Source organism: Benincasa hispida, chromosome 6, assembly GCF_009727055.1.
Source record: "Benincasa hispida cultivar B227 chromosome 6, ASM972705v1, whole genome shotgun sequence".
NCBI lineage: Eukaryota > Viridiplantae > Streptophyta > Magnoliopsida > Cucurbitales > Cucurbitaceae > Benincasa > Benincasa hispida.
In genome coordinates, this window is record NC_052354.1 from 26,897,183 (window position 1) to 26,911,261 (window position 14,079).

The 14,079-nt window shown below is 32.7% G+C and overlaps 1 protein-coding gene across 1 annotated transcript; it reads left to right on the forward strand.

The window, feature by feature from the left end:
- The first annotated feature begins 5,563 nt into the window (after window positions 1-5,563).
- LOC120079930 (protein HESO1) lies at window positions 5,564-10,906 on the forward strand. Its single transcript, XM_039034387.1, has 9 exons — window positions 5,564-5,906; window positions 6,349-6,493; window positions 6,649-6,813; window positions 7,285-7,463; window positions 7,553-7,648; window positions 7,887-7,956; window positions 8,688-8,809; window positions 9,770-9,880; window positions 10,005-10,906. Exons 2-9 carry the CDS (start codon window positions 6,358-6,360, stop codon window positions 10,512-10,514), a joined length of 1,389 nt encoding a protein of 462 aa, XP_038890315.1. The 5' UTR covers window positions 5,564-5,906; window positions 6,349-6,357; the 3' UTR covers window positions 10,515-10,906.
- The last annotated feature ends 3,173 nt before the right edge of the window (window positions 10,907-14,079 follow it).

The following is a 14,079-nucleotide window of genomic DNA, read 5'->3' on the forward strand; positions in this document are numbered from 1 at the left end:
AGCCTACCATTTTGGGGATTCGTCTCATTGGGGAGTTGGGAACACATCTACACAAGAANTACACAAGAAAGAATTCACTCATTCCCCAATGTCGGGGCAAGTAGATAAATTACTCCCTGAAGTGCTGATTCCAAGGCTTGAACAATATGACACCACACCATCTCCTGGCCCAAGAGGAGTTTGATCATAGTTAGACTATGATTTATTGTTCTTTAGAGGGATTAGTGGTACTTAAGGAGTTAGATGTAACTACAAGGGCAAAATGGTAATTTTGGCCCACCAGTACTTACGAGTAATTTGTGAAGGGTCGTTATACTATTGATTGGTTATATCAAACAGACACAGAAATATATCTGTAGTGCGAAAAATGCAACTGTCGGTCTTTAGTGGAGTGCCCGACAATTAACGGATGATGAATATTTAATAAAGAGTTTAATTAATTATTCACGTACCGTTGGAGCTTCAAGCTACAGGTCCATGAGGTTCCCTCAGTAGCTCAACGAGATTTAATGAGAATAAGTTTTTGGATTAATTTGAATTGTTTAAATTAATTGAGGGATATAATTAATTAACTTTTAATTATATATATGATCTAATTACTCTAGTGTATTTGATACATTATAATATTAAATATTTATTTGAGAGAAATTTAATATTTGAATATGATTCAAATATTAATTATGTAAATTGGATTCATAATTAAATTTAATATAAATAAGATTTATATTAAATATCGTTGTTGAGAGAATTAAACCATATGTTATATTATATTAGATATAATATTGAACTATAGGTCATATATTGTATTTGATATAATATATAGTTTAATATATATTATATGATAAAGTAGTTATCATATATATATATATATAGTCTTTTTATTAAAATTAATTTTTTTTAATTTTTTTAAAAAATAAAAAAATCAGTTTCAGGGAACTCCCTCCCCCTAATTCTCTCCACAACGTGTAGTGGGAGAAAGTTATGTGTATTTTTTCTGCTTGATCTCCTTCTCATCTCCGAATCACCTTTCCATTTCAAAACCAAAATAGCACCACGCACTCCTAAAGAAGTTGGAGGGAATTCAATTGAAGGTTCGTTCTTCAAAGGTAAGTGTTCGAATCCATTTTATTATTCTGTAATTTTCAAAGGTAAGTGTTCGAATCCATTTTATTATTCTGTCCATTTTATTATTCTGTAATTTTATTTGTTACATGTTATAGTTTCTGTTAAATGCATAATTTTGTTCTCTTTTGCTGTAAAATTTATATTCAGTAAGTTTTGGGTTTGGGACTGATACTGTCTTCTGCTTAATGATCCCTTATCTCTTCAGTCTGACCATGTGACATATAAACATTACGAAGATCTCTCTATTTTTTCAATGTGGAATCCTTAACATGCCCCCTCAAGATGATGACTTTTTGGGTTTACCATTCTTGGATTGGATCTTTTTTTCTTTTATTTAGGATCGAATTCCTATTCGGACCAATGATAAGCAAATAATTGACAATGATTAGGAGCTAGAGCATTAAAAGGTTTACTTCCAAGTTAAGTTTCCAAATACAAAGAATCAAAGCCACCAAAAGTCATAATAAATATGGAAATTCAGATTCATTTACATATTTAATGCTTGATGTATTAATTTATTTCAATGTATTTACATTTATTAAGGTTCACGTATGTAGTTGAAGAGTTTTTGTTGAACCTAGTCAATTATGTGAAAAGTCTGTCCTTTCAAGTTGTCTTTTCAATTAGTATAAATACCTATGTACTTTGGTCATTTGAACAAGACTTTGAATTTGAATGAAATTTCTTTAGAGTTTATTCTCTCAAGCTTTATGTTTTTTCTTTGTATTCTTGTGTTTAGAATACATATTTTAGGACTTTCAATCTAGTTTGATCAATTAGATTGTGGAAAGTTCAAAATCTTGAAGTTAGGAACAAGTTCTCCTTTCTTCTTGATCATCGATCAATCTTCCAAGCCTAAATCTGTTTAGCTTCTTGGGGTTGCTTACCGATTAGTTAATCGGGATTATTCTTATTATTGTTGTGCGGGTTCACCTAGAATAAGAGGAATTCTCAAACGTGATTGAGGTAGTTCCCTTTATCATTTGGTATCAGAGCATTGGCTCTAGACAAATTATATTCTTTCTCATTTTTCGTTCTATCTTTATTTTCTTCATCTAATTCTCATTCTATCTATCTTTTCTTGTTTTCCTTTCCATGCTATCTTCTTTCATCCATTTTCATTTTTTCTTGTGTCTCTTTATCTTCTCATTTATTTTTCCTACTTCATACATTAAGCTTGTTGAAAAAAAAGTTTGTGAAAAAAAGAAAAGAAAAGTGTCTTGTTGTTTTCTTGTGACCTTTCATCTTCTTTTATTTCCTTCATATTTCAGTATACTTGTTGGAAAAATTAGAAAAAGAAAATGTCTTTGCATCTTTCCATTATTTTTTTAGAAAAAAATTTCGAGATTTTGTAACTTTTCGAAATCTAGGCTATATTGGAATTTATTGCATGATTCTCATAAGAATAATATAGGATTTGCTGAAGTTTGAGATACTAGAAGTCTTATGATATGTCTCATCGAAGAAGAAATTGTCATGCCAACAATGATGATAATTTTTGGAAGAATGTTAGAGAAAGTTTGGTCGAGTTGTACCAGACCATTGATTACATAGGCCAATTGAATGAAACGTTGAAGTTGCAAAGCTAGCAAGAAAGAATCATGCCGCGCGAGCCATTAAAAATCAAGAAGATAGTCCATTGCTAGAAATTGATCACCCAATTCCAAATGATGGAGTTCATCCACAAGTCAAAAAGGAAGATTCCAACTGTGATGATGTTGAGATGAAAGTGAGTGATCTCAAAGTTTGGGAGAGGAGTCAACATGTGAAGTAGTTAAGGAGGGAGAGAAGCTATCTGAAGTATGTGTTGGGAATGATATCATAACAAACTTTCTTGAGGAAGTAAGGATTAGAGAAAAGTGAGATAAGTAAGGATAATATGGAGATTAAGAAAATAGAGAAAAGTGAGATATTAGTGACCAAAAAAAAAAAAAGAAGAGAGTGTGATTAAGAGTGGAAGTGAAGAAAAATATTCATGTGAGAAAAATCATGAGAGTAGTTTTCCAACTAACGTTCCTTCATATTTTTTTTCCTTTTGTTTCATATGCTGCATTGAAGACACGATGGGAGATGATCAAGTTTAGAAATTTTCACTAAAGACAATTGGGCTGGAGTGTGATACAAAGAAATTTCACATTTTATTTTGGAGACGAGCCTCTCAAAATTCTTTCCAAAGTTCGAGAAGATGATTGCAAAGTTGCGTTACAAGGTCATCTAAGATTCGAGGACGAATTTTCTCGAAGACGGGGAGAATGATAAGCAAATAATTGGCAATAATTAGGAGTTAGAGCATTAAAAGATATGCTTCCAAGTTAAACTTCTAAATATGAAGAGTTGCAACCCTTCAAGAATCAAAGCTACCAAAAGTCATAATGAATCTGGAAATTCAGATTCATCCACATATTTAATACTTGATATATTAATTTATTTCAATGTATTTACATTTATTAAGGTTCATGTATGTAGTTGAAGAGTTTTTGTTGAACTTAGTCAATTAAGTGAAAAGTTATGTCCTTTCAAGTTGTCTTTTTAATTAGTATAAATACCTATGTATTTTGGTCATTTGAACAAAACATTGAATTTGAATGAAATTTCCTAAAGTTTATTCTCTCAAGTTTTATGCTTTTTCTTTGTATTCTTGTGCTTAGAATGCATGTTTTAAGACTTTCAATCTAGTTTGATCAATTAGATTGTGGAAAGTTCGAAATTTTGAAGTTAAGAACAAGTTCTCTTTTCTTCTTGATCCTTGATCAATCTTCCAAGCCTAAATCTGTTTAGCTTCTTGGGGTTGCTTACCAATTAGTTAATTGGGATTATTCTTATTATTATTATGGGGTTCACCTAGAATAAGGAGAGTTCTCGAACGTAATTGAGGTAGTTCCCTTTATCAACCGACCAATGAGTTGTAATACCATATTAGATAATATATGATAGTCCATGTGAGGTTCCTTGATTGTCTGATTTTTTTGTACAGAATCAAATAAAACCAAGTTATCCACTGGTTTCAATTTGATTTTTTAATATAAAATTAGACATCTTTATTTGTAATTGGAGAAAATAAAAAATAAGTAGAATCAATCAATTTTTTTTTATTGAAAAATCAATTAAAATCGAATCGAACCAAGGATATTTATATCCTTAAAGAACTATATCCATAGCCCTAGGTCCTCTTTAATATTTTAATTATTATAATGCATGGATTATTTAGTAGCAGACCAAAATTTGATTTAAAAAAGTAAAAAAAAAATGTCCAATATAATTGGAAACAAGAATGAAGAATTGACAAAAAAAAAAAAAAAAAAAAAAGGGCCACATTTTGAGAACCAAACCTATAATAAAGCGAATCAAATAAAGTCGATCTATTGGTTATGTATTTTTTAGATATTGATTTGATTTCTATTTTTATAAAATCGATTGGTTTGATTTGAATCTTAATTGGCTTTAAAATAAAAAAAATAAAAAACCTTACACCCTAATATAAAGTATAAATAAATCATGCGTTAGTACAAAATAAGATGAAAATAGAATTAATTACCTAAGGATGAAATATTCAAGTTTGGGTGAATCCAAATTGTGTAAAATACTCAATATTTATTTAATAAATATGACTAGTATTATTATTTCTTGTTTAGTATCACAATCGTCAAGAATCGTGAATAAGAGATCGAATCTTTGACGATGAGAGAAGACGTATATATCAATTACTACAAACCTAAGCTCATTCTGAGAACTATAACTGATCTATAGTTTATAGATATATTATTAAACATATCTTGAACGTTTGTTTACGATGGGATCTAGTTTTTAATTTCTTTACTAAACACAACTAAGACTTTGATGAATAATTTATTTTCAAATTGCTTATCTACCATTTATAGGAGTAAGTATAGTTCAACGATAAATTGACATGTACACCTCTCTTAAGGTGTAATGTTCAAATTAAAAAAAAAAAAAAAAAATTGCCTATCAACTAACTCTAAACAGGTTAGAGAAAAAACATAATTTTTTTAAAACTAAAAGAAAAACTGATTGAGATTTTTTTATTTAATATAAATTTTTAGTATAAAAAGAGATTTTCTTAATGATGACCTAAATTTAGTTTCATTAATGTCAAAGGACTCGAATTTTTAAAACAACAAAAATTAACTTTTTACTTATGTCATACAAGAATTAACTAATGCTAATTTGTCTATTCACGATTGTGATCTCATCCATTACGAAATGATGATCATACTAATTTCACTCGAGAATGTAAAATTTTAATAGTGGACAAGAATTTATATTTTTATATAAAAAATATGATACATCGTAAAATAAGTTCAGGTAATGGATGCAAACTCAAATACAGATGGTCTAGAATTTAAGATTGGTTTTCATTGTTTTCCATTTGGATGAATACATAAAAGAAAGAAATAAAGGAATAATAAATTTGACAAAGCAGCAGCCTTTTGCCACGCCCTTCCCAAAATCCCAAACCCCATCAACAGAAAATCAACCGACGATTACAATACTTACGATTTTCAGTTCTTATACCTTCCATGACTCGACGTTGACCTCTCCTTATACCCCCACAAACCAAAATACTAACGAAAACCCTTCTCCCTAAGCAAAGCTTTTTCTCGTACTGACGGTTTTCAACTTCATTTGACTATTAAAGAAAGTGGGCAAGCTCATCTTCAATGGCTGTATTGGAAAACCACGCCCATAAGACCATCAAAGTTCTCTAGAGGGGTTGGGCTTCTTCAGCTTCCTCGTCTTCGATTCTTACTTTCTGGCTTCGGGTAATCGTTTTGTTTCTGATGACCATGTCTTTAATTCCACTTAATTTCTGAGTTCTGATAGAAATTTAATCAGGTTTTTAACTTGAAATGGGTTTTTTCTATCTTAATTGGTTAGTGTGTTGTGTTTGAGGTTGTGGGGTTTTTAGTTGTAGATGGTTTATTCCTCTGTTAGCTTAACTTTAAGGGTGTTTTTCTTTGAATTTGTTAAGTTATGTTTGCTTGTTTCGGAATGTGACTCTGATTTTGATCAAAAAAAAGAGAAGACCCATGTTGAAGTTCTTGATGTAGACACTAAATTATGTAGAGAACGATGAGGTGAAGTGCTATTTCATAATGCTTTTAAGTCCTCGAGATTGACATTTTGCTGAACTTTTACTTGGTCTGATTCTTTTGCATATTGTTTCTTGTTGAAATATTGAGATTGTGTCCTGTCTTTACATAGAGACTCAAAATGAATGGTTACTTACTGGATCGTGTCATGAAGGATGTACTTCGTGTGGTTGAACCGTTGCAAGATGATTGGGCAGCACGATTTCAAGTCATCAATGAGTTGCGGGATGTTGTGCAATCTATTGAAAGTCTTCGAGGTTTTGCTTGTGTTCTTCAGATTTATTTATTTATTTATTTTTGTTTATAACCTTTTATAAAATCATAGAAAGGATTGTTGAATCAACAGCATGGCCTTGTGAATTGAGGTTGATAGTTTTTATTATATGACATTTTGGTTAATGGGTCAAAGCAGGTGCAACAATTGAGCCATTTGGATCCTTTGTATCTAACCTGTTTTCGCGGTGGGGAGACTTGGATCTCTCTGTTCAATTGCACAATGGTTCTTATATTTCAACTGCTGGGAAGAAGCATAAGCAGAGTTTGCTGAAAGATATCCAAAAAGCATTGAGGAAAAAAGGTACTCTTCGACTAAATGCATCTTTCCTTTTCCCTCAGCGTAGTTTGCTTAACTTAGGATCTGGTAAGATGTCACTAGGAAAGTTTAGATTAACCTAGTATTTCTCGACACTATAAAGTAGTTTTTCCTTTACTATATAGAGTTTCCAAGTAATTGACAGGAATCAAAATTGAGGTTGATTTCCTGGCCTGGACATTGGAAGACCTAAATGAAATTATGAAACTGTATGAATGTAGGTTCAAATATGTGTCACATATCTGCATTCAATTTAATGAATATTTGTTGTTGTTGTTGTTTTTTTTTTTTTTTTTAATAATTATTTATTTAAATGATAGAATTGTATTAGCCACCTTGCTATAGGATTGGCCTGCCTAGTTATTATCGGATTACTGTGTCGTGAGTGTTGGTTGTGAGGGAGGATTGCTCTCTTTTGGATTTTGGTTTCTTATTCCTTGGAATTTCCTTTTGCAGGTGGATGGTACAAGCTACAATTAATTCCTCATGCTAGAGTACCTATTTTGAAGATCGAACATATTCAGCACAAGATTTCCTGTGATATTTCCATTGATAATCTTGTGGGCCAAATGAAGTCTAAAATTTTGTTGTGGCTTAATGATATAGATGGGCGCTTCCATGATATGGTTTTGCTTGTACGTTCTATTAGTTTAGCATTGTCAAACTTGTCAATTCTCTTTGCAAGAAGTGCTTCAATGTAATTATCCTCTCTAGCTTTGTGTAGGTCAAAGAATGGGCAAAAGCACATGACATCAACAATTCAAAACAGGGAACTTTCAATTCATACTCTCTCAGTTTACTTGTGATATTTCATTTTCAGGTGGTTTTTCTTCCAATGCTGTTCTGTCAAATGTTAATATCTACCACGATATACTTGAATCCATTCTTTGTGCCCTTCTTGAGTGATCTTTTATTTCTGCCCTTTTTTCCTCAACAGCTTAATTGATGTGAAACCAAGATAGAATCTTTACTGTACAATTTATTTGTCCAATTTTTATATTACCATGTGTTGACTTTGATTTCTATAATCCCAATATTCATTATTAAGTTTTCTGCAGACATGCTCACCAGCCATCTTACCTCCACTTAAAGACATATACCCAGGAAATGTTGCCGATAATCTCAAAGGTACATTTGCTTTTAATTTGTTGTCTGGTGCAGCCTTTTAAAAGGCCCACCGAGGCACCAAGGCACCTGCCTAGGCCCAAGGGCGGCCTCCTCAATGAAGTGCCTCAGTGCCTTAAGGCGTACTTCCTACTTTTCTTTCTTCTTTTTATTAAAGAAAAAAATTCTAACTTGTAATGAAGAAACACAATAATACTCTTAAAAGATATTATTTCCCAACTGTCTCGAATAAAAGCTATTTTTTCTTTAGTTTTCATCATCTTATTATTCCTCATACTATTTTTCTTCATATATAAAAAAAATCGTGTACATTTTTCTATTAAGCCATGTAATAAAGAAGTGCTTGTTCTTTCTATTTTTTTTTTTCTCCTCTTAAGCTGAGCAGGGCTCTTGCACTTTATTTGTCCTTGAGTTTTAAAAGACACTGGTCAGGTGCATTCTTACTTTCTTAGAAGGGTTTTAGATTGCAACAATGGGGAATAATTATGAACATTGGAAGGGGTTTTCTTTTTCTTAAAGGTTAGGGGTGAAAATTAAAGATGTCATTAATGTCTTTGCCGTTTTAGCTATGCTAAGGTTAATTATGGACCTGAGACTTACGCAAATGCATATGCAACTCAAAGGAGTACTTAGTGGTGTTGTACGTAAAGAGAAAAATGAGATCATCAATAAATCCGAAGTATTAGTTTGTGAATTGAAATACAAAATAATGTGACATGTATGCATTGAAGCAGGTGTGAGGGCTGAGGTCGAGAGCAAAATTGCAAGGACATGTGCTACCAACATAGCCAGGTTCAAATCGAGAACCATCAACAGAAGTTCGTTGTCCGAACTTTTTGTTTCATTCCTTGTAAAGGTAATATTTTAGTTAAATTATAGTTCTTATACTATGTTGGTTCTAATATTTTTTGCCCCGGTACTTTCTCTTGTTTGATTTTTTGTCCCGATATTTTTGTAAAATTATCAATTTGGGCATCTAGTTATCGCTTATAAGTTATATCTAGATATATGGCCAATACTAAATGTAATGCGAGACCCCATGAAATAAAATACATTGGATATATTTTTTATATGGTTGTAAATAGAACAAAAATGTTGTGGTTACTCCATGTTAGCTCACTTTTATGCTCGTTTCTTTGGCATCAATTTTACAACTATCAATTAGAGATTGGAGTACATGGATAAAATACAGGGTAAAAAACGGATCAATATTTAGAATAAACTGAGGGTTATAAAAAGAAATTACTTGATTCACTAAACTCAGAAATTAGTTCTACAAATATTCCTTCTAAACAAATGCCCATAAAGAGTAAAGAAGATGAGTTATTTCATATGCTCGTGAAACCTATCTATATCTTTCCAGCCAATGAGTTCACAATCGCCTGTCATTATCAATTCCAAATAAACTTCAGGCATGTTTAGGAGTGATTATGAAATAGTTAAAATCACTTTGTCCAGTTTATAACCTCTCCAAAACATGTTTTAAATCTTTCAAAATCTACTTTGGGAAAGTTGCATTTAAAAGTGTAGAACCAAATATTAAATTGATTTTGAATGATTTAGAGTATATTTCGGAGTAATTTTGAATACGACAAAAGAGATTTTAATTATTTCAAAATTGGTCCCAAACATGCTCATGCTCTTATCCTCCCTACCCACCAAAGTTTAAACAAGATTATTTATGCATCAAATCTTCTTCGTAATAATAGGCACCTGATTTTGTGATGACGACTGGCTTGCTATTTATGTTTCTTGTGTCTATAACAATCACAATCTTCTTCTTTCTCATAGTCATAGTCATTGTTCTGTCTTTCAGTTTTCAGATATAAGTTCAAAAGCATCAGAACTGGGAATTTGTCCATACACAGGTCAATGGTTGGAAATAGAAAGCAATATGAGATGGTTACCAAAAACATATGCAATATTTGTAATCTCTCTTTCCTCTCTTTATGTCATATCATGCTTGCCATATGCACAAGATGGTATTTCTTTTTGCCTCTTCTCTGATATTGTGATTGTGGCCGGGCGTTGGGATGGTTGGATGTGGACAGGTTGAAGATCCATTTGAGCAACCAGAAAATACAGCCAGGGCTATTAACGCGAGGCAATTGGCGAGGATTTCTGAAGCATTTTGGATGACTCATTTGAGGCTCACCTCAGTTCATCAGAATCAAAGTTTAATCCTAAATGATTTAGCCCGACCTCAAATATCGCAATTTATCATTAACCCATCTGGATCTTCTAGTGCCCCAGCATTTAATATAGGAAATCACCCCCCAATTCGTCCACAGGTTCACCAAGCCAGTGTTACGCAGCCCCGTCCATGGATTCAACATCAGTTCCAGAACAATGTTCCCAGGTTCAATATGGGAAACTTCCCCCATATCAGTCCACAGGCTCCTCACACTGGAACTACGCAGTCTCGCCCACCTGTTAAACACAAAACACCGAAAACAAAACGTACGGTAAGTAATCCTAATGGTTTGAAAGCCGGGGAGCCCTCAAATCCCTCAAAGATTTATAATGGTCAAGGCCAGCAAAAGTGGAGACCAAGATCTTAGAGACAGGTGTATTGTGAACAGAACACTGAACTTCACTGTTTGACTTTTGCTTTTGTACACATAATTGGCTAAGAAGGCTGAATGCTCCCCACTTGACCATTATCTGTTACAATATCTCTCTCGCTGCATTGTTTGTGATCACACAACTGGGGGTTGAGGTCACTCAAACCATTATTTTGGGTCAGCAGATCATGTTTCTCTGCCGCTACTGTAATTCTTACTTGAGAGACCATTGCTTGTGATAGTCTATACCATTTTTCTGTTGATCTCTCTTCTTCCCCTCCCATGATGTTAAAAACTGAGTTTGAGTGAAGGGGGTATTGTATTTATAGCAGCGTGGCATTTGAATTCATGAGTTGAACAACCTCAGTGAATGGCTTGTCTTTGGTACATACAATCCTGTTGAGAAAATTATAATAATATTGTGATTTTTAAAACTATTTATAATTTTTTTTTAAAAAAAAAAATTTAGGTTTTCAGAGTTGAGAAAACTTGACAAAAGAGGTCGAGTCTTCAAAATTCAACAAACTTAAGTCGAGTTTTGAAGACTCGACCTCTATTTTTTATTTATTTTTCATTATGTTATTTTAATATTTTATTTTCCGTTATGTTATCTTGATATTTCAACTTCCTTTTTTATTTTATTATTTAGTATATTCCACTTCACATTTTATTTTATTATTTTTTAAATCATCTTCTTAACTTAACTCTAAAAAGAACAAATTAAAAAAAATAATATCTCATAAAAATAATAAAGTGTAAATTAAAATATCTCATTTATATAAAAATAATTACAAAAATCAATGTGTCCTACAAGGCGGACGTTGTCGATTTCGAGCTGGTTGTCGTCGTCGACTTCGAACTTGAGCAAACTTGAGGTTGCTCTGGTTTTTCTTAACTCTAAAAAGAACAAATTAAAAAAAAAATAATATCCCATAAAAATAATAAAGTGTAAATTAAAATATCTCATTATATAAAAATAATTACAAAAATCAATGTGTCCTACAAGGCGGACGTTGTCGATTTCGAGCTGGTTGTCGTCATCGACTTCGAACTTGAACTTGAGCAAACTTGAGGTTGCTCTGGTTCTTCTTGATGTTGCTTTGGTATCTCTGTAGGCACTTCATAATATAAATATTCATTATGCTCTGCACGACACCGACCATGTCCATGCACGTATTAAGACGATGGACCAGCCTCTGAGTCATAATATCCTAAACCAAATGCTGACATCATCATCATCAGACTAACATAAACTCTTCCACATTATGGGCAATCTCATCGAACTCATCTTCTTCTCGAACAGATCATATAGGCATATCGTACATATAATGTATCTCCTCCATATAGCTTTGGTTGTCATTGCATATAGCAAGAACCTGGTTCGGATCATTCGCTATATCATGGAGTCTACTATTGTTCAATCTTTGTGATGACTCACAGCCAAATGTGCAACTTTTTTGGACCAATCTCCGGTCCTTAAGTCAATATCATGCCGTAGAGGTTCAATATTACAAAGCGATGGGACATTCTGCTGAAAACCGAATTGTCTCATCACCCTGTCAGGAAGATGTCACTCACCAATGTGAAAACATATAAGAGGACTTATCTCCGCCATATGTTTTGACCATTTGTACAGAAATTGGGCAAGGTGTGCATAATAAGTTTGTAGGGCTCCCAAATAATCTAAAACACAAAATATTGTATTGAAAACATAACAAATACAATAAAAATGTGTATAAAATAATCAATTTGGTTCAGTATTAATGTGCCTGATGAAGCAGATCAAACATGTATATGTACTGACTGACTACATGTGTGGCTATCCTAATCACACAAAATTTGTCTCTCCAACTAAATTTTTAAATTGATAATTTAGATTTTGAATTAACTAGATCAGTCATATACAAATTAAATTGAATTAAAATAACATACCGAGAACCGTAGCTCGTTCAACTAACTGAGTGTCATTTATATTTGTAACTGTGGAGCCATTATTGGAAATCGCTCCCAAGCCCATAGTTGCAGAAGTATGAGAGGCCCAATTATCTCACGAACTTCAAGTCTTGTTGCTTTGCACAATTGTCTATACAACCATGCCAAACATGCTCCACCCCACGAATACCGTCCCGCATCATAGAGGTTAGCTAACAGTGGTAGGAACATCAAGTGAACAAAATGACTTGATTTGTCGAAAAACAGACTTGCACCCATCATTTGTAATATATATGCTCGTGCATATCTCGTCTGCTTCATCTGTGAGCTCACGGAACTATGTCCCTAACCATATCAAACTCAACCTTGATCATGACCACTCACCATCAACAAGTAACCCCAACAATACTTCTATGTCTTGTAGAGTGATAGTGCACTCTCCAATAGACATATGAAATGTATACGTCTCAGGTCACCATCTCTTGACCAAGGTTGTGATCAGATGCCAATCTAACTGAATAAATCTCAATCTGGCAACTCCATAAAATCCAGATGTATGGAGTAGCGGTAGTATTCGAGGGTGGAGTGGGATAGTGGGACAACTGCCTCTCATGTAAGATACGATCTTGCCATACAATATATGATCGACGAATAGATTGGTCATACAAAACATTGGATCAATAGGTCTTGGATTTAAAGCCATGATCTAAAAGAAAAAAAAAAATATTTATTTCTCAATTAAATAGTGTACAACTTAATTAAAAGAATAATGTAAAATTTTATAAATTATAATAAAAAAAATTAAATATACAATAAAAGTATCATCTACACTTAATTAAATATACATGAAAAAATTATTTATTTCTCAATCCTTAACTGTCTGGAGCCCGTCTTAGTATCAAAGGGCACTTCCTTCGATTATTGCCTAACTGATTACAATTCATCTCGTTATGATAACGTGAACTTTTTGGTCTACTAAGTTTTCTCAACAAAATGGATCAGCATGTAAGACACACATATTAGAATGCGTGATCTAGTAATCTTCATGCGGTACAGGTTAAAATTGAGGAGAGTAACATTCAACATACGTTGACAATTTATAGTAGTCCTCAATAAAATCTTCGTAGTTCATGTTAAAATGTGAGCAAACTACCATAAAATGCAAGCATGGAATGACTTGCCACTTGTTACATGAATAGTATTGCTCGGGCCTGTTTAGCCTTAATATTTGAATATTTCCTCTATTAGCATTGAGACTATGATGTCCGGTCTTCACATAAAACACACCTTCATATCAGTCGTGTGACTGTACTTCATGTTTACTAGATCTTGCAGTCCATTTATTAATTTTTTCGTGTGCGTATCTGAATTTTGACTCCACTTAGCATTATAACTATGCTTGAAACAAATTGTTAATAACACACACACATATATAAAATAATGTTACTGGGTGTATTTACATTCTTTTCTCGAAATAATTTACGCACGTGAGGAATGTTATTTGAGCAAAAGTATTTATAGACAACATTCGAGCTCCATCAATAGCATCAATCATATCCAACCCTATCCTATTTACATTTACATACAAATGCACTAAATTCGGGAGTGACATCGCGATTGAGAACATATG

Bases quoted from the DNA above. Each gene is read 5' to 3' on its own strand.
- LOC120079930 (XM_039034387.1), top strand. From the start codon at position 6,358: ATGAATGGTTACTTACTGGATCGTGTCATGAAGGATGTACTTCGTGTG. The intron at 6,494-6,648 runs GTTTTGCTTGTG...GGGTCAAAGCAG, and splicing joins ATCTATTGAAAGTCTTCGAG to GTGCAACAATTGAGCCATTT. The intron at 7,957-8,687 runs GTACATTTGCTT...GCATTGAAGCAG, and splicing joins TGTTGCCGATAATCTCAAAG to GTGTGAGGGCTGAGGTCGAG.